The sequence below is a fragment of the Platichthys flesus genome, chromosome 6 (genome assembly GCF_949316205.1).
Source record: "Platichthys flesus chromosome 6, fPlaFle2.1, whole genome shotgun sequence".
In the NCBI taxonomy this organism is placed as follows: Eukaryota; Metazoa; Chordata; class Actinopteri; order Pleuronectiformes; family Pleuronectidae; genus Platichthys; species Platichthys flesus.
In genome coordinates this window covers 5,416,321-5,434,927 of record NC_084950.1, presented here as the reverse complement: position 1 = coordinate 5,434,927, position 18,607 = coordinate 5,416,321, and the positions used below count along the sequence as shown (strand labels likewise).

Genomic DNA, 18,607 nt, shown 5'->3' with positions numbered 1-18,607 from the left:
TAAATGCGTAAATGTAACGCAGTTAAAAAGTAAAAAACATAAACCTATACTCTCTGTGTTACGGCCAGTTAATGCGTCCAAAGTCCACCATTCAGCCGCCCTAGCGAGCTCTGTCTTGGCCAATCACAGAGGAGAAGGCGGGGCTTAGATGCAAAACAGCGGAAGTAGAGAAATCACTGGGACGTAAAGAAACAAACACGTAAACACCAGCTGTGCGTAAACTGTAGTTTGTTTCTGCGCTTCGAGCTTCGTTGTTTCCGTCATATTTACGCAGTAAAGTAACGGATTCCAGTTAAACACGCACGTATTTCCCAGCGGACTGCGTCGTGTCAGTGTCGGTTCTTCTTATTGTGCTTTTAAAATACAGAGTTTAACATTCACCTGCAGCGGAAACTGAAGGTAACGTGCTTTATATTCACTGTTTGTCGTGTCGCGGCTCTTTTCTCTACAGCTCATTGAATCTAACTCTGTTTACAGATAATAGTGAAAGTTCATTTTAAACAACAGCTGCTTTCACTTCCCCTTTTTACCACTTGTCCTGTTTGCAGTGTCTTATCTTACATTCATTCTTCTTCCAGACCATGGCAGTCAAGCTACAGCGCCCCCAAGTGGCGGCGGTCTGTCTCCTCGCAATGCACTACCTGGCCGGGGTACTCTCCATCCCGGACCCCAGACAGAGGGAGGCCCTCATCCAGCAGGAGGCCTCCATGCAGACGGGTGGGCAGGTGGTGCTGAGCGATGCTGAGCAGCGTGTGGACGCTCTGCTGCTTAACATGAAGCAGAGGGAGGTTCTAAGAGCAGACTTCCCCCCCGCCATGCACTTCTTCAAGGCCAGAGACCTCATCAGGTCCAGTCCCATCTTCAGCCTGCTGCAGAAGATGCCTAAAGGTACTTTCAGCCTCACAGTGTTCAATGTGTTTATAGAAGGTTGGTACACGTCATCTTAGTGGAGGGTTAGTTGTTTGCTCGTGAGCTGTAGTTTAAGATCAGTATCTTCATGAATTACATTTTGTAAAAGTATACATTTGAGCCCAAGTAATTTATCAATTAGTCTATAAAAAACAGCTGATTTCATCCTCACAGATTTATCTGTGTCACTATTTATATTAGGTCCAGGTCTTTATCATAACTGCATATCCCGGTTGAAACAATGAACTAGTTAACTGTTAAGTTTAGTGACAGGAAAGCAACTATTTTAATACACCATCAATTTAGTCTCAATAAAGAAGGTTGGCAGATTTTCTCGTCATGTAACTAAAAAGTTTGGATATTGAAGACTTTCACCTTTAAGCTCAACATGTTTTACTACATAACATTTTAAGCAGGTCAACATATTGAGACAATTATCAGTAGATGAATTAAGCTCTTGTACGAAACTTCCTAATTGATAGTCAGGTTTGTTGTAGGTATTCCGGTTCTTTATGTTGAGATAATTCTATAATTTTCTGTCTCCAGGGGGCGCTCTACACGTCCATGACTTCTCCATGGCTGATCCAGTGTGGCTGGTGAAGAACGCAACCTATCGGCCCCACTGCTACATGTGCTTCACCGACAACCACTCCGTCAGGTTCATCTTCTCATCTCAGTTGCCCAAACCTCTGCCGCGCTGCTCCCCCTGGAACCTGCTGGAAAACCTCAGGGCCAAGACCAGCAACACCACAGACCTGGACGACAGGTGAACCACACTCTGCTGCCACTAAGACTTCGGATAGAACCAAGATTTGATCAAATATCTTGATGGAATTTCTTCAACCTCTGATCAGTTGCCACTGGGACTCAAAGATGAAGTGATTGGATTTCTCTAGCCAAGGGTCGAAGGTCACAGTGACCTTATATGAATCTGGAAAGAGAATATATTTTCGTTTAACCCACCAGTGAAGTGTGAGGTCACCACTGCAGATGAACCACTTTACAAGACATTTTGACTTGGTGTGGACGGCCATCTACACAGAAATGCCAAGAAACAAACGTTGTGGAAATTTTTATTCAGATCATAACTGTGTCTTCATATCCACAGCATCCTGCATAACCTGACGCTCTTCACGGATCAGGATCCAGAAAGTGTTTACCCCAGTCAGGATGTGGTATGGAACGTGTTTGAACAGTGCTTCTATGCCCTGTGGGGTCTGGTCACGTATGCTCCCGTCTTTAGAGACTATTACTACCAAGGCCTGACTGAGTTCTACCTGGACAACGTCATGTATTTAGAACTACGGGCTTTACTCCCACAGGTGAGCTGATGTCTTTGAGTATTACGTGTATTCTCCCATCTATTAGTATAATTGTTTTTCTAAGTTACTTTTTCTTGATACTCAGATATATGAACTGGACGGCAGCACTCACGACTCGGCCTGGACTCTGAAGACCTACCAGGACGTCACCAGACGGTTCACAGACGACCACCCAGACTTCTATGGAGCGAGAATCATCTACACAATCAGCAGGTGACTGCTCAGAAAGCCTTTCTAGTTAAAATGACCGATTCCTCTGAATGGCATTCTGCACGTTGCCCTCACTCGAAGATATCAGAGGACGTAGACATGGTCACAGATCACACTGACACAGAGTTTTCTTTAGGAGCGTGGATGTATCCACGATGACTGGAGCTGTGGAGATGGCCATGAAGCTACAGAAAGACTTCCCAGACATCATGGCTGGTTTTGACCTGGTGGGTATTAACAGATCTTATAGGATGAATAGTGATGAGCAGCAGAGGGAACCTGGGCACAGTTTGTATGGATTCTCTTTATCTAATAAACAGAATGACACCAAGGCCCAACAGTCCCCTTAAATTAAATAAAGCTGCAGCACAGATCACACTCTGATATCAGCCTCCTAGATGTGCCTGTTTTTATATCAAGATTCTTGAATTTTTTCAAGGGGAAATAGTTCAAATGTAAAGGTTTCACTTTGTCCCTGGATGTGCAGGTGGGCCGCGAGGACACAGGCCGACCGCTGTGGTTCTACAGAGAGGCCTTATCACTGCCCGCAGAGAGGGGGGTCACGCTCCCTTTCTTTTTCCACGCTGGAGAGACGGGTGAGTTCATCAGTGTTTGATATGAGAAGTCAATTCTTTACCGTGTGGCATAGAACGCTATTTTTTTTTACTCTTAATGCTTCGGTGCTGCTCGAGAAAAACAGAGACTCAAAATGTATTTTTTATAAGTCAAGAGTAGCTACAGCACAAACCTCCAATCTGCTTTTATTGATTTGAGGTTTGTTATTTCCAGATGAAAAGGGGCTCACGTTCTCTCTCCAGTCTAAACTATGAATTTTGGAATGATGTCAATATGGACGAGAACAATACAATGATTTGTGTCTTTAGTTCAAATATGTGATACTTGTTTAAAATCTGAGCACATCACATCCTTCAGACCTGTCTGAAGGCGTCACCGACCTTTTCTTTCCACTGTAGATCTTAGAGAAGGAAGTTTAAATGTTTAACTTAAGGATTTTGTATTTGGCCCATCGTGATTAGAAGACACTATTATGAGAACTCCAGTAAGAGTAAAACAAATGAAATGCGTGAACAGATCGGTCCATGTGTTTTAGCATCATTTGATATTCATCTCTCTTTACTCCACGCAGACCTCGAGGGCACGGAGGTCGACCGGAACCTGCTGGATGCTCTTTTGTTCAACACGTCTCGAATCGGCCACGGATTTGCTCTACCACGCCATCCAGTGGCCAAAGACATATCCAGGAAGAGAGGAGTGGCTGTGGAAGTTTGCCCCATCTCCAACCAGGTGCCCTGTCATCTCTCAAACAGAACTCTACACTGAATAATGTTTTTCCATTTTTAATGCCATCTCATCATGTCCTCACTCAGGTGCTGATGTTGGTGAATGATTTGCGGAACCATCCGGCGGCTGCTCTGATGGCGGAGGGCCACCCGGTGGTCATCAGTTCGGACGACCCGGCCATGTTCGGTGCCTCCGGCCTCTCGTACGACTTCTACGAAGCTTTTGTGGGCTTCGGTGGGCTGAGCTCCCACCTGGGTTCCCTCAAACAGCTGGCAACCAACTCTATTAGGTGAGGATCGGCTCAGGTGGGATGAACACATTTCACGTTTACTTCAATGAAACGCTCTCTGACGTGTCCCTGTCTGTTTCTCCAGGTACAGTTCTTTGGCTCCAGATCAACAGGAGAAAGCTTTGGCTCTGTGGCAGACGAAATGGGATAAGTTCATCTCAGAAACTGTCTTTGAAGCGAGAAGGCCTTGATGTCTTTAAAGCGTATTTTATTCAGTCAAAGGAATGACTCTTACCTCAGGTGGACTACAAATGGAAAGATCAATGTGAACACAGCCGGTTTGTGTCCAGAGCAAAAATGTGACATTTTAGCACGTTAGTTGGAAAAGCACAAATAATATCAGATAGGGAAATGATTTGGCCAGTGTGAAACAGGCTTGAGCTATGTCTATGTTTAGGGTTTAATTCAGACTTTGCTTTTGTATTTGCACTTTAAGATTCATGTTTGTGATTGAGGTGCTAAATACTGTTTGATTTCTCTTTGCCAACAAAGCCCCCCCCCCCAATCGCAGCTACATCGCCTTTGAATCGGCAGTTGTGTCGTGTGAACTTTGAAATAGAGTGTGCTCGGTAGTTTGTTGAAATGGGATGTTTCTTTACTTGAGTAGTATGTCGTTTTTATTGATCATTTATATATATTTTTTAGCTGTCATGGGTATATGAAAGGGTCTTGGCTTATGTAAAATGCCTCAGTCCCTTCCTCCCAAGGTACAGTGAGGAGTACAGGAGGGGGGGTTGTGTACTCGTTGGTAACTGGAGCTGTCAGCTGTGGTCGACTCTCATGTTCCACTCAGGCTCAGAGGAAAAGAGTGTCTGTCCTACTCTTGGCTCGGGTACTTCTCCACTTCGTCCATCATCTGCTGCAGGTGTTGAACTTGAAGAAGCTCTCCAGGTCGCTTCCTCTTTCAAGGCCCGGTTTCCTTAGAATGAGAGTTTAGAGACACAGTGAGACGGTGCACTCTGTGTGAAGTTTAAAGATGAAGTGTTTTCTAAATGTTACTGACTGTTGTCTGTGTAGTTCGGCCAGTTGGAGGTTGGTGCTCTCCATGTGTTGACTCATCTGCTTGCTCAGTTTCACCTGCTTCCTCTCTAATAGCAGAGCAGAGCGAGCAGAGGCCAGGCGAACACGATCGTGTTGCTCCTCCTCTCGCTTGTTCTCTAATTCAGTCCTCTACAGACGAACAGAGAACAGACATGAGACAGGTTCTTACAGGTTTTCTAAATAAATGATCAAAAAGAGCATTTGTGTGTTTTGAGCGTCATTTGTTGCAGTTTTACCTTTTTCTCCTCTATTTGCTTTCTCTGGAACTGGAGGACCTGCTCCAGTGTCTCTGTAGGGCCTCTCAGATCAGAGCCTGGACACAGACCAGGTACTCCCCACCTGCCCAGGGCAGGATTGATATCCAGACCTCTGTTGTCGTCATCATAACTTTGCTGACGGCGCTTCTCTTCAATCTTTGACAAACACACAGAGTGAAAATGAGAGAATGATCAACAATATCAGTTGAGTTAAATTCAATTCTCAGCTTGAACTTCATTAAGTTTGACACAACATTACCACAGAAAGGCAGTTGTCATTAGTCATTAAATATCTATATTTACTCCTCATACAATGGAAGTTTGAAAAGCATTCCCACCCCTCACTCTGAACATCTGTTCCTGCTCTGTCTAACTTGAGTGAGTCTATCTGCATAGTGAAGACAAGACCGGCCGATGCTTTGAGGACAACACTAAGTTGTGTTTTAGCTTTTAAGAGTTTTTTCAATTCTCAAATATTATGATTGGAACATAATCATTCTATCCCCTGAGCCTGTCGCGCTTTAGTGTGCACAGCAAAAGATTGCTGACAGTCCTGTGTCTCTATTCCCAGATGAAAAATAACACTTGAAAACTGACTGAGTGTTCTCCATGATATGATACAAATCTGGTGCGTGTGTGCATCTGAGGGATCAAAATACAAACATAAAAATAAATAACTTGTTCCCACAAGATAATAACTTTTTCTTATTAGATTAAAAAAGCAAAAACCTTTTAGGCTCCGTTAAAAAAACGTGTTTATCTTTGATATTCAGTGAGGAAACTTAAAATATGAATAATTCTAAAAGGAGTTTGGTGTTTTGGTTACAGCAGCAGCTCATCTGGTTCAGGAAGCCTGGAACACTTAAATTCTCAGACATGGAACAGAATCAATCACATCTTAGTGAAGCATTAAATGAACCAGCAGCTAAAATATGTGCATCTCAGAGTGTTTTCAAACATTAGCCCTCCTTCGTTGGTTAAAGATGTTTTCAAAGCAAGTTTTACCAACTTCCTCAAACAGTCTTAATGAGTGAGCGGTGACTTTAATGACTTACCTTGGCCAGATTGAACTCTTTAGTGGCAACGGCTTCTGCCCTGCTCCTCTCCATCTCCAGGCTCTGAAGCTGCAGAGCTCTGTTGTCCATCTCGACTCTCTTCTGATCGTAGAGCAGCTCTGGAGGCCGGAGGAGAGGGTGAAAGTGAGGCTGTGTTTCCTGTGTATGAACCGAGCCTGTGTATCCTCAGTGGGATCAGACAAACTTACTTTCTAGTGTTTGCTGGTTCCTCTCTGTCGCCCGCTCGCTCTGCTGCTGGTCGCTCCACTGTCTGATCTGCTCCTGCTGCCTCTGCAACCTGTTCTTAAACTCTGGGTCTTCACCCATAAGACCAGGAGGCATCATTCGTGTTTCTCCACTGGGGTCGGTGTCGTTCAGGTCAAACTCCTGCTGGCTCCGAGGCTGCTGGTGCTGCTGCCAGGAGCTGACGAGGTCCATTTGCACGGCACGCTTATTCTTCTCCTCTTTGTGTTGGAGAATGCAAGCTACTTTGCTATTATGGAGCGTTTCAGCATCTACGGTGTAGAGCGATGGAAAAAGATCACACACAGACATCGTTGCATCATTAGAAATTATGAATGTCTATAAATGTAAGTGTTAATATATGGTTATACAGATGTTCAACACACAAACCTCCTATTGTTATTATTGGATTCGGTTTTGACTAAGTGATAGTGAAAGATTTAGACGTTAAAGTATTGGATCGATTTGTCAAGATTGTGTTGACCTAGTTGAATACTTACATGTTCCTGCACGGCATCCTTCAAACAGTTAAATAACAATCTAGAACTGATTGGTCAGTTCAGAATAAACCAACCCATATAAAATTGTCTGGATGGGTTTAAATTGAACAGTTAATATTGTTTTAAGGATGTAAAGATTTTAAATATAAAAACGTGTAAATATCTGTTAACATGAATATTAACTACGTAAGATCATACATTTGTTTTAGTAAATCAACTATAATATATGAATAGGTTTAACCTCCAAGTCATAAAATAGGATTATATTCAAACCTTTTATTGCGCAACCAATATATAATTCGGCTAATAATTGGTATGCGCCAATATCAAAATATTTATATTTTTAAATATTTCAATTTCACAGAATACAAAAAGCAGAGTTGACATATGAAGCCTCAATTACATTTCTATGTTTTGGGTTTGATAACCACATGTTAGCGATCATTGTCTTAGGTATCAGCCCCAAAATGTCCGTATCAGTCGGGTTCTTATTCTCAACTGGATCGTTTCCTCTGCGTCAGATCCTCACATCGCACCAACTGCTCAGAGCCAATGAAACCAGGTCACATGAACTAATGAACTCACCTTGAACCTTTTGTTTCTCTTCTTCTGCCTCTTTTAGTTTCTTCTTCTCTTCCACCTGCATGTCCAGAGCTTCCTTGTCAACCTGACGAGCGAACAGCAAAACAAATATCAACTGAAATGTTCATTTAAATACACGTCTCCATAATTAGCACTGCACGTTAGCATGCTCATAGCTTCACTAAGGTGTTTTAGCCTCTTACTCCAGTGATCCTGAATTTGTCGTTAAAGATCCTCTCCCTTCTTTTGGCCTCTTCATCGCGACGTCTCTGCAGACTCGCCTTCGCAATTCGTTCTTCAACGGTTTCAACAATAAACATTTTGAAGCACAGACTGTTTTTTAGATTTTCCTCGACTTTAACCCCCTGATCATAACGCTACCGTGCAACAGAAACCTGAGGAACAAATCACAAGTCCAGAAGCACCTCCATCATCAAAGGTGAAAGGTCAGATCATAGGTTCTAATTCAAAGCAGACATCCTTCCAATGTTGTCTGAGAAAACTATAAAGAGCTTAAGAAGGTGCTATGATGCACTCCTTTTTTTCGGGAGGAGCAACTGCAATTTCAATTTGGATTAAAATGAGCACATTTCAAGACACGTTCTACACATTTAAATGCAGACATTTCTTAGGGTTCACTTACTTTTTCTTGTAACTGTAGATCTCCGAGAAGGACAAGCTCCATGTCAGGGTTTGAATGTTTTAATCACCATGACCAGAGTTCAATTAATTAAACACTTGAACCAGACTTGGAACTTTATTGTGATACAGTAATAGAGTAGTCCAGTGTATTTTTTGCTTTATTGTGATAACATATTGAAATCTCACATAAGATATCGTGCAAACCAACTCTTACACATTATATCGGTCAGAGAATTCACAGTAAGTAAAGTTTACAGAGAGGAAAGACCAAATCAAACATTCCAGCAACATAAATCATTATATAAATCAATAATTACATTATTTACTATAAAATAACAGGCATTTTGATTTTAACATCCCTCTACCACACTGGTGCACTGTCATCTTGTAAACAGTACAAGAAATGTATTTATATTTTTTTAAACTGCCTGATAAACATTAAAAGTATTTTTGCAGGATAGCCAAGAGAATTATGAGCAACTTTTCAGCATCACTCAGACATGTTTAAAGGTTATGAACTCAATTTTAAATAACTAAACAGCTGTCTATTGACTGTGGGTCAGTTGATTCTGTTGTTATCAGGGAGCCCTGTCGTCGGTACTTCTCCACTTCGTCCATCATCTGCTGCAGGTGTTGAACTTGGAGAAGAAGCTTTCGTGCACGCTTCCTCTTTCAAGGTCCAGTTTCCTTAGAATGAGAGTTTAGAGACACAGTAAGACGGTGCACTCTGTTTGGAGTTTAAAGAAGAAGTGTTTTCTAAGTGTTACTGACTGTTGTCTGTGTAGTTCGGCCAGTTGGAAGTTGGAGCTCTCCTGGTCTCGTCTCATCTGCTTGCTCAGTTTCACCTGCTTCCTCTCTAATAGCAGAGCAGAGCGAGCAGAGGCCAAGCGAACACAATCGTGTTGCTCCTCCTCTCGCTTGTTCTCTAATTCGATCCTCTACAGACGAACAGAGAACATACATGAGACAGGTTCTTACTGGTTTTCTAAATAAATTATCAAAAAGAGCATGTGTGTGTTTTGAGCGTCATTTGTTGCAGTTTTACCTTTTTCTCCTCTATTTGCTTTCTCTGGAACTGGAGGACCTGCTCCAGTGTCTCTGTAGGGCCTCTCAGATCAGAGCCTGGACAGAGACCAGGTACTCCCCACCTGCCCAGGGCAGGATTGATATCCAGACCTCTGTTGTCGTCATCATAACTTTGCTGACGGCGCTTCTCTTCAATCTATGACACAACACACAAAGTGAAAATGAGAGGGATTGACAATATCATTTGAGTTAAATTCAATTCTCAGCTTAAACTAAAAAAAACTTCAAAAACATGTATTGGAGGAGCAGCTGGAACTAGGCATAAAAGTTAAGTGTCCTTAAAGCAACGATATAAATCTTCGTTCGTTTTTTAACCTTAAAATAGCTGCATCAACATGGCTTCAGAGGGCGCTGTTGCTCAGTAAGTTACTTGGGGTCTCATTAATGCAGCTAAAATGTTTTTATCTCAGTGTGTTTCCGAGATTCCTCCTTTGTTGGTTGAAGCATTTTAAAAATGTGATTACATGAATGACATACCTTGGCCAGATTGAACTCTTTAGTGGCAACGGCTTCTGCCCTGCTCCTCTCCATCTCCAGGCTCTGAAGCTGCAGAGCTCTGTTGTCCATCTCGACTCTCTTCTGATCGTAGAGCAGCTCTGGAGGCCGGAGGAGAGGGTGAAAGTGAGGCTGTGTTTCCTGTGTATGAACCGAGCCCGTGTATCCTCAGTGGGATCAGACAAACTTACTTTCAAGCGTTTGCTGGTTCCTCTCTGTCGCCCGCTCGCTCTGCTGCTGGTTGCTCCACTGTCTCATCTGTTCCTGCTGCCTCTGCAACCTGTTCTTAAACTCTGGGTCTTCACCCATAAGACCAGGAGGCATCAATCCTGTGTCTGTACTGTGGTCTGTGTCGTTCAGGTCAAACTCCTGCTGGCTCCGAGGCTGCTGTTGTTGCTGCCGGTAGTTGACGACTTCTATTTGCACGGCACGCTTATTCTTCTCCTCTCTGCGTTGGAGAATGAAAGCTACTTTGCTATTATGGAGCGTTTCAGCATCTACGATAGAGATTCAGATTTGAGAAAAACACACAAACACAGACATGGCATCATTTGAAATTGTTAATATTTATAATTGTAAGTATATCTGGTATAGAGATGTTCAAAATACAAACCTCCCTCAGGTTTTAAAGGGATGGTTTCAGATTTAAAGGTTAAGTTAATTAAAATGTTTTAATCTTAATGTTTAAAAAAATAGTTTACCATACATATTTATATTTACATTTATTAGTTGTTAGTGCAAATATTTAATTAGAGCAAGCAATAAGTGTCATAATGAAGTAGTTCCCCTTAAATGTTCTGTATTAAAATCTACATATACAGTGAGGTTCAGCATGAACAAGAGTCTAATACAAATTCACCTCTTTTATGATTTATAATAATTAAATGCTGATGAATCCAGGTCACGTGAACTAACTGAACTCACCATGAGCTTTCTGTTTCTCCTCGAGTTTCTCTTCTCGTTTCTTCTTCTCTTCCACCTGAACGTGCAGAGCTCCAGTGTCAACCTGACACACACACAGTGACTCAATTAAATACACACTTTCACATTTCACGTGAGCACACTCAGCTTGGCTCGCATTAAAGAGTCACTCACTCCCATGGTGCGCAGTTTATCGTTGAAGATCCGCTCTCGTCTCTCCGTCTCTCGGTCTCGACGCCTCTGCAGATCCATCCTCTTCCATCGATCCGAGGCTAACTCTGCGTTAAACATGTTGACGCGCAGGTTCTGGTTTGTTAAGTTAAACTTTGCGTTAAAACAAGGAGCTCGAGTCTTTTCCACGAGATCAAACGTGTGTGTCCCTAAACATTCCGGTTGCTGAGGAACCAGAGGTTCGAGAGCCTCCGTTAGATGTCGCTGTTTCCCGCTGAGATCGAAAAAAAATCCTCCTGACTGTAAACAAGTAAACAAACAAACGAGTAAACAAACTAACCAACCAAGATCTGTGTTGCTCCAACAGACAAAACGTTCTGACATTTTTACACAACCGAGGGTTTGGTTATTACGTTATAAATTCTGCATCGTCATATATAGTAACAAGAAACATTAACTAAATTAATTTTAAAATGACAGTTATAGGTTCTTCCCTGATATTTGACCAACTTCTGCACTTTAAGTATTCCAGTAAAAAGTACTTGTAAAAGTAGAATTTGTTCGCATTGGTTTTGTTAGGTCACACATTAAACTGAACTCTCATCAAAACAGCAGCTGTAGATGAGGCTGTAAGAGTTTGGACGGCAGAAGAAGATCTAAACAATATTGGATTTGCTCACTTATTTTTCTAAATTGAAATCCTTAGGTGTTTTTCCAAAGTCAATTCATACCAATGAGAATCACAACGTCTTTCTGACCTTTGCTTATTAAATTGTGAAAACGATTTGCAGCTGTGCTGTGGACACACAATATGTAAAATAAATCTATAAAGGTAAAGTCAATTCAGAACTCAAGATTTACAAAATGGGGACAAGACACAATTTAGATCAGTCACATTTATTAAACTTAGTATTTTATACCTTATTTTCTTCACCTCTTGTTGGGACACACACACACACACACACACACACACACACACACACACACACACACACACACACACACACACACACACACACTTTTTAAAAGGCTTTGACTATGTTTTCGACTTCCCATCTTTGACCAGAACATTCCTGCATTAGAAGTTTGTCATCTTTAATCTCAAGGCATCTTTCTGTCAGTCTGTTCTTCAGCTCTTTGCCCTGGAAAACAGAACAGTGATGTATTGATCAGTGTGTGATCACTACAGCAGGATTACACAACATCTACCAATCTGATTTCTATGAAACTTGGCTGGAGGATGAGACATGGGCCAAGACAGAAGCCATTACAGTGTGACACAGATCCACACAAAGGATAGTGTTTTTTCTACTTTCTTCAAAACTGCACGGTTTTCATTAATTTACCAGGAAATAATCTATGGATCTTGAACTAGATTTAGGAGACTGATATCTATGAGTTTGTGCAATGTGCTGCAGCTTGATTCACATAACCGACAGGTCGGTTGATCCACGCTAACCTCATCCTGACACACACTGACGCCTGGACAGCACCTCACTTAGCCGAGCAGCTCACAGACACACAGAGACAGAGACACTGACACGCTCCGGGTCTCTGATGAGGAACAGGTGCCTCAGTTGATGGGATATTTCACCTGTGGGGCTGGATCCAAAAACCACTGGATCCTACAACTCCCATCATGCAAATCGGCCTCTGAGTGGGACCAGTGAGATGGATTCATAGATTTCACTAAATCAGTCAGGTATCAAATAATGTTGGATCTTGTATCGTGGACTATGATCAAAAGACTGCTTGATATGCAATATTTCTACTCTGATAATCTAGCATTGCTGACAATAATCCATCAATTCATTTATATTCCATTATGCTTGAAACTGTTTATTCTAATCTATGCTGCAAATACCCTTATCTTATCTTTCTGATGTTCTTGTTACACGTATCTATAGCACTTGTGTCCGTCCTTGGTATGGGATTCCTCACATGTGGCTCTCTCTGAGTCTTCTACCTTCCTTTACCCTGTTATGAGTTTTTATTTTAGTAGTTTTTACACTTACTCTCATTGAGGGTTAAGAACAGAGGATGTCACACCTTGTTAAAGCCCTGAGACTAACTGTGATTTGTGAATATGGGCTATACAAATAAAATGGGATTGATAAAACTCAGAAATGTCATAGTATGTGAAAACAGGTGAATTCTCTTCAGGGACTCTGTCATTGTAACATCACGTCTAATGACAACAATCACAATGAACGCATGAAGAACAGTGAAATCAAGGAAACCCTTAAAGGATAATTTTTTATTTATGTACAGAATATATGTTACTGACAATAGCAGAGGTCTCCTCTGACTGCCGGAGCGATGGGGACATTTCTCTACAGGTTTAGTAGTTGACCGTCTTGGCGGGCTTGGCGTCTTCCAGGTCAGCCTCCAGGTAACGGAACCGGCGATGGCGACGCAGAATCTCGATCGCCTTTTGTTCTACAGTGGAAGGTGTGATCCCGAGATCCTCCAGACCAGGAAGTCCTGGGTACTTCATGTCTGTTATGTGAAACTGGAAGAAAGAAAAATATGCAGAGGGGAATTAGTCCGTGATTATTTTTTTTAACTGGGATAAGCAGAAATATCAATAATGTGAGTAGAAGGTCGACAGTCGTGGTTTTCTCACCCTGTCGATTTTGTCAGGGGTCGTCCAAGGCTCAAAAGGATTCATTGCAAAAAACTTAGCAGCGAGGCTGAAAAGAAACAACAGTCACAATGACGTCAGTGTGCAGCAACAACTGGAGCTTAAAGACAACACATAGAGCAGCGCTCACCACATAGAGCAGCGCTCACCACATAGAGCAGCGCTCACCACATAGAGCAGCGCTCACCACATAGAGCAGCGCTCACCAACCTTCTCCAGCATAAGATTACTTTTTAATTCCAAACGTAAGCCAAGATCTACAACCCTGATATCTTCCAATAACCCCATTGACATAGGTCATATTTATAGCTCAATGAAATGTTCAAATGAAAATATTTATTAGTTTAGCAATCTCTGTAAAGATAGATAGATAGATAGATAGATGGATACTTTATTAATCCCGAGGGAAATTCAGATCATCCAGTAGCTTGTACACTTAACACATCACTGACATATACATACATGACAGTAAAAAGTTGAATATACGAGCATAAATATACACAATGGCAGTTATGCCACTTTATCTGTTCAATGCACAATATTCATTTGTTACTTCCACTCCTGCAAGTATTTCATAATAAAATGAAACTTTTAAACAAAAGAATGGATTTGATCATCAGACACGCTGGAGTGCTTTGATTCTTGAAACGTCTACAGAAAGTGTTGCAACCATTTTTGTTTGAGACATACGTTCATCAGATAAATATTCAAACTCAATGAGGCCACATATTAAAATATTTCTTCACAACAGGGTGGCTGTGGGTCAGGAGGTAGAGCGGTTTGAAAACCCCTGTGGTTTGATCCACAAATTTCCCCTGACAGTTGTGAATGACGTGAAATAGAAAAGGTGCTGCATTAATGTGTGTGTGAGTGGATGAATGTGGTCGATTAGACTGGAGAAGCACGATATAAATGTAGAACATTTACCAGGTTGAGGGAACTTACTGATAGAGAGGACGGGGCAGGGGGTAGGGCACAAAAGGTCTGTGTGCCACAGCGTAGATGTACTCCACCAGGTCATGAAGGAGGTAACGGTTCGGGCTGCGCAACAACACAAGACAAAAACAATGTCTTAATAAAATCACATTCAATCACTGAATAAGGTTCCCAAACACTTGTCTTTGCTGAACCTGATGACTCAAGTCCTCAAACCTACCCAACGAGTTGGAAGGTCTTTCCATTAGCGTCAGGGTCTCTGACAGCATTGATGATGGCCTTGGCTACATCCACCACCTGAGGGAGGAGATGGAGAGTAGAGTTCAGTTCAGTTCAGTGTCCAAAGTAACTTCATGTCCTTCTGACTGGGTCAACATGTAACATACAACATAAGTGAGGCAGTTTACTTCGTCGACTACGACTTCTACCTACGAATTAATTGATTTGTCAATAGTTAATGTGATACTGCTTAGAACCAATAGGATTAAGATGATGCCACCAAACTGAACTGTGACTTAAATTTGGGAATAACAACATATGACCAATAATGTCCCCTCACTGTGTCTGCTACATGTTAAAACATCCTGTCATCAAATGTCAATGGAAACTGAATCAACCACGTGAAGCTACAGAGTCTTCAGTTACTGATCTACATGCAAATGTGGCCTGATTAGAATCGACTGTAGATCACAAAGGTCCCTTACATGAACCGGCTGCTTCACCGTCTTCTTCCCCATGCCAATGAGTGGAACAGCGTTTCCAAACCAGCGCATGTCTGAAACAGGATTAAAGCCAAACATGAGACTGGCTAACTGTGAGACGTGGAGGGAGTTATTTAAATTCTAGAACAGTAAAGTAATCCAAAACTTTGAAATGGTCTCATTCACAAACAAACAAACAACTTCGTACTTGCGAAGTAGTTGAAGAATCTGTCCTCCCTCCCATAGATCTCAGCAGGCTTCATGATGATCGCCTCAGGGAACTCGTCTCTCACTGCGTTCTCTCCGACAGCCTGTGGTAAAGGAACATGACGCACAATGATCACCTGGATTTAAAACCTACAAACCTTCTTCACATGTTAATGTAGCCATACAAAGTGGGAAATATGTCTTTGGCTCTGCACCCATATAAACACATGTTATACAGATGATATACCAAAGTGTCAATGACTGACAAACAAGGTCAAGCACCTTAACCACATTTAATGTACAGAAAATAAACAAAGGTGTTATTAGATAACGGGACAAAGTTCTACAGCTTCATCAGACTTCCTTTTTAAACCGACATTCACAGACACTGGTCGGTGTGTGTGTGTCAGTGGAAACAGGAAGCAGAATGTGTATTTTACAGGTGGTTTCTTAGTTGAAGAAAATACTATCAGCAAGAAACAAGAGCAGGGACTTCGTTTGTTGGACCGGTGACGAGGTGTCAAGGTGTAAAGTGTGTGATGCACTCAACATTCACAACAGGTAGCTGCATGAAAACTGGTAAGACCCGCTCAGGAGGAGAATGTGGCGGATCATTTTTCAAGTCTTTATTTTCTGACATCTGCACTCAAACACAATCCCTAAGTGGTTTCATAGGCTCAGCTGCGTCTCTCTTTAAAGGGACTCAATCTTCAGAGTAGTGTATGTGCCAGACATAAACATATCAGAAGTGATGCACTTTAAAACTAAAACATATTAGTGTGGATGAAGCCTAAAAGTACCGCAGCTGGCAGAAAAAACAAAAAACAAACACTGCAGCTCTAACACGAGGTTTAGGTAAATGTTAGGAGTGGGACTGATGTGCATTATGTAGAGAAACAGCTCACCTTGTTCCTCAGGTACTTGGACTGGCTGCGTATGTCAGCGTTGAGGTGAGACATGTGGACGAGTTTAGTGATGCCGGCCTCTCTGGCTGCCTTGGCAATCTGCTGAGGGATGGAAACGAAGACGTCCTCGAAGCAATAGTTCCTTCACACAAAAAGAGGGAAAGAGGTAAAAGCCATGAATGTTAACTTATAATTACAAAGTTTTCCATTGTGGGACAGGATTAGAAATCAATTGACAGAACTGAATATGAATCACATGCTTTAATACCTGGTCTCCCACTCTCTGCCCACCAGGTTGATGACCACGTTAGAGTTCTCCAGAGCACGCTTCATCGAGTCTTTGTTCCTGGCATCCCACTCCTGCCACCAGACAGAACACAGGCACCACATTTTACATTTTTATTCAAGGCTCCTAAATACTTGATTTCACCAGTAGAGGAGTACTAAGTCTGAGAAATGTGCCAAGTCCAAATCTCACCATGAAAATGATTTGTCCCAGGTCACCCATGGGCCTGAAGTACATGAGGTCATACTGATCACAACGGTGTGGGATTACAATCTGAGAGCCCATTCGACCTGCAAATCATCAGCATGTACAATATTAAGTAAATATAGGTGTGTACATAGTCAAGCATCAGTATAATGTTGTATTTTTAAACTCACCCAGCCGGCTGACCACATATCGGCCCAGGAAACCTGAAGCACCAAACACCGTGGCTGCTATTCCGCTTGAAGAGGAGCGCCCTCCTTTCCCTTTGGGGATGACGGCATGGTGCAGCTTCCTCTGCTGGCCCGTGGACACGCAGGCAGCTGACAACACAGCAGGGGAGCAGCTACCTATCGAAAGGGAGAGGAACACAGGCAGCGTTTGGTCAGGATCAAAAGGGAGGATTGCATTCAGGGAACTAAACTTACTGCAATCTAAAACCTAGGCCATGCAATGAATCCTGCTTCAATGTGGGTTCAGTCTTTCATGAAACGGATTGTGGTGTCCTTCAACTGTAAAGGTCTTAAACTGAGATGTGTTTCTTATACATCTGTTGGTGTGAATACTATCAAATAGAATGACACCTCAGTTTGACGCATTGTATTCTCAATGAGCACTTTAACATCTGCTTCCTCCTGCAAAAAGATTAAGATTAAAATCACCCAAACATGTGGCAGCACTGCAGTGAATAAAACCATGCAGGTTCTGGTCAAGAGCTTGAGTTGATAATCAGAAGGGGGTTAGAAATATGCTGGAGGAAGATGGGGACTTTCATGGACAAGCATCTCTAGAGTTTACTCCTGCAGGTCAGAAAGGACGAGGCGAGGTCAAGAGAGGAGCCTGACAGATTCAACAGCTGAGAGAACACCTACAGGAAGTGAGGAAACCCCTCTGTTTGACTGAAGTAAGCAGAATCACACATGTACTGGAGGCTGATGGGGAAACTACCACTTCAGCGTACATCACATTGAATGTACGAGGCAGCACCCAGTAAGAGAAGACGTAAGCAAATCAATATCAACAACACACCAGTTATCTTTTATCTTAAGACGCTGACAGCTTGATATCAATCAATCAATCAATCAATCAATCAATCAAATTATCATCCAAACTAAGAACCAACAACTGAGACGTTGGATCTTAAAACACAGTGTTGTGAGTGTCTCGACCACACGTCACGTCACGGTGGCCAAGCGGAGAGGACACACTGACCAACACTGGAACTAAACTTTAACTAAGCTTCACCCTTCAGTTATAGTTCCACACATCGATGCTAGCCTTCAGCTTTACACTGTTAATTACCATTAAAGTGCTGCACAGGTCTAACTGGGAGCTAGCAGCTAGCTGAGGTGCTAGCAGGTGTTTAGCCGGTTAGCAAGGTCACTGGATCCGTGTGATCAGTGTGAACACGCGGGCAGAGATGTGATCACACAGACGAACAGATCGTCTCTAGTATGTTCTAACACACACTTCTACACGAGCTCTGGCGACGGATCAGAGGATACTCACTGCAAATCTTTGGAAGGACATTAGCCGGACGGCTAACCAATGCTATGGCCGCCATCTTCCCCGACTACGGCGTCCCGTTCGAGTCAAAACACGAGAAACGTCTACGAGGCGCTGGACAGTGACGCAAAAAAAAAAACAAGGGCCAAAAATATCAGCGTTTTTTTTGTGTTTTTATGTTTTACATTTTTCTACA

The 18,607-nt window shown here is 42.4% G+C and overlaps 4 protein-coding genes across 4 annotated transcripts; 1 reads left to right on the top strand and 3 right to left on the bottom strand.

Moving 5' to 3' along the window:
• The first annotated feature begins 156 nt into the window (after positions 1-156).
• ada2a (adenosine deaminase 2a) lies at positions 157-5,271 on the top strand. Its single transcript, XM_062390543.1, has 10 exons — positions 157-399; positions 579-888; positions 1,456-1,675; positions 2,018-2,231; positions 2,317-2,444; positions 2,578-2,668; positions 2,929-3,037; positions 3,589-3,746; positions 3,830-4,032; positions 4,118-5,271. Exons 2-10 carry the CDS (start codon positions 582-584, stop codon positions 4,221-4,223), a joined length of 1,536 nt encoding a protein of 511 aa, XP_062246527.1. The 5' UTR covers positions 157-399; positions 579-581; the 3' UTR covers positions 4,224-5,271.
• Positions 4,966-8,030, bottom strand: ribc2 (RIB43A domain with coiled-coils 2). Its single transcript, XM_062389664.1, has 6 exons — positions 7,914-8,030; positions 7,714-7,795; positions 6,595-6,900; positions 6,386-6,504; positions 5,310-5,486; positions 4,966-5,202 (listed from the first exon to the last, which is right to left on the bottom strand). The coding sequence occupies exons 1-6, from the start codon at positions 8,028-8,030 to the stop codon at positions 4,966-4,968; spliced, it is 1,038 nt and encodes a 345-aa protein (XP_062245648.1).
• A 467-nt stretch (positions 8,031-8,497) lies between these two features.
• LOC133955024 (RIB43A-like with coiled-coils protein 2) lies at positions 8,498-12,663 on the bottom strand. Its single transcript, XM_062389662.1, has 8 exons — positions 12,620-12,663; positions 11,029-11,299; positions 10,858-10,939; positions 10,125-10,430; positions 9,916-10,034; positions 9,398-9,574; positions 9,124-9,290; positions 8,498-9,039 (listed from the first exon to the last, which is right to left on the bottom strand). The coding sequence occupies exons 1-8, from the start codon at positions 12,661-12,663 to the stop codon at positions 8,970-8,972; spliced, it is 1,236 nt and encodes a 411-aa protein (XP_062245646.1). The 3' UTR covers positions 8,498-8,969.
• Positions 12,664-13,255: 592 nt separating this feature from the next.
• ndufa9a (NADH:ubiquinone oxidoreductase subunit A9a) lies at positions 13,256-18,525 on the bottom strand. The gene is made up of 11 exons (XM_062390575.1): positions 18,415-18,525; positions 17,082-17,255; positions 16,897-16,994; positions 16,687-16,778; positions 16,419-16,560; positions 15,515-15,617; positions 15,310-15,380; positions 14,826-14,902; positions 14,615-14,710; positions 13,652-13,718; positions 13,256-13,537 (listed from the first exon to the last, which is right to left on the bottom strand). Exons 1-11 carry the CDS (start codon positions 18,467-18,469, stop codon positions 13,367-13,369), a joined length of 1,146 nt encoding a protein of 381 aa, XP_062246559.1. The 5' UTR covers positions 18,470-18,525; the 3' UTR covers positions 13,256-13,366.
• Between the last annotated feature and the right edge of the window lie 82 nt (positions 18,526-18,607).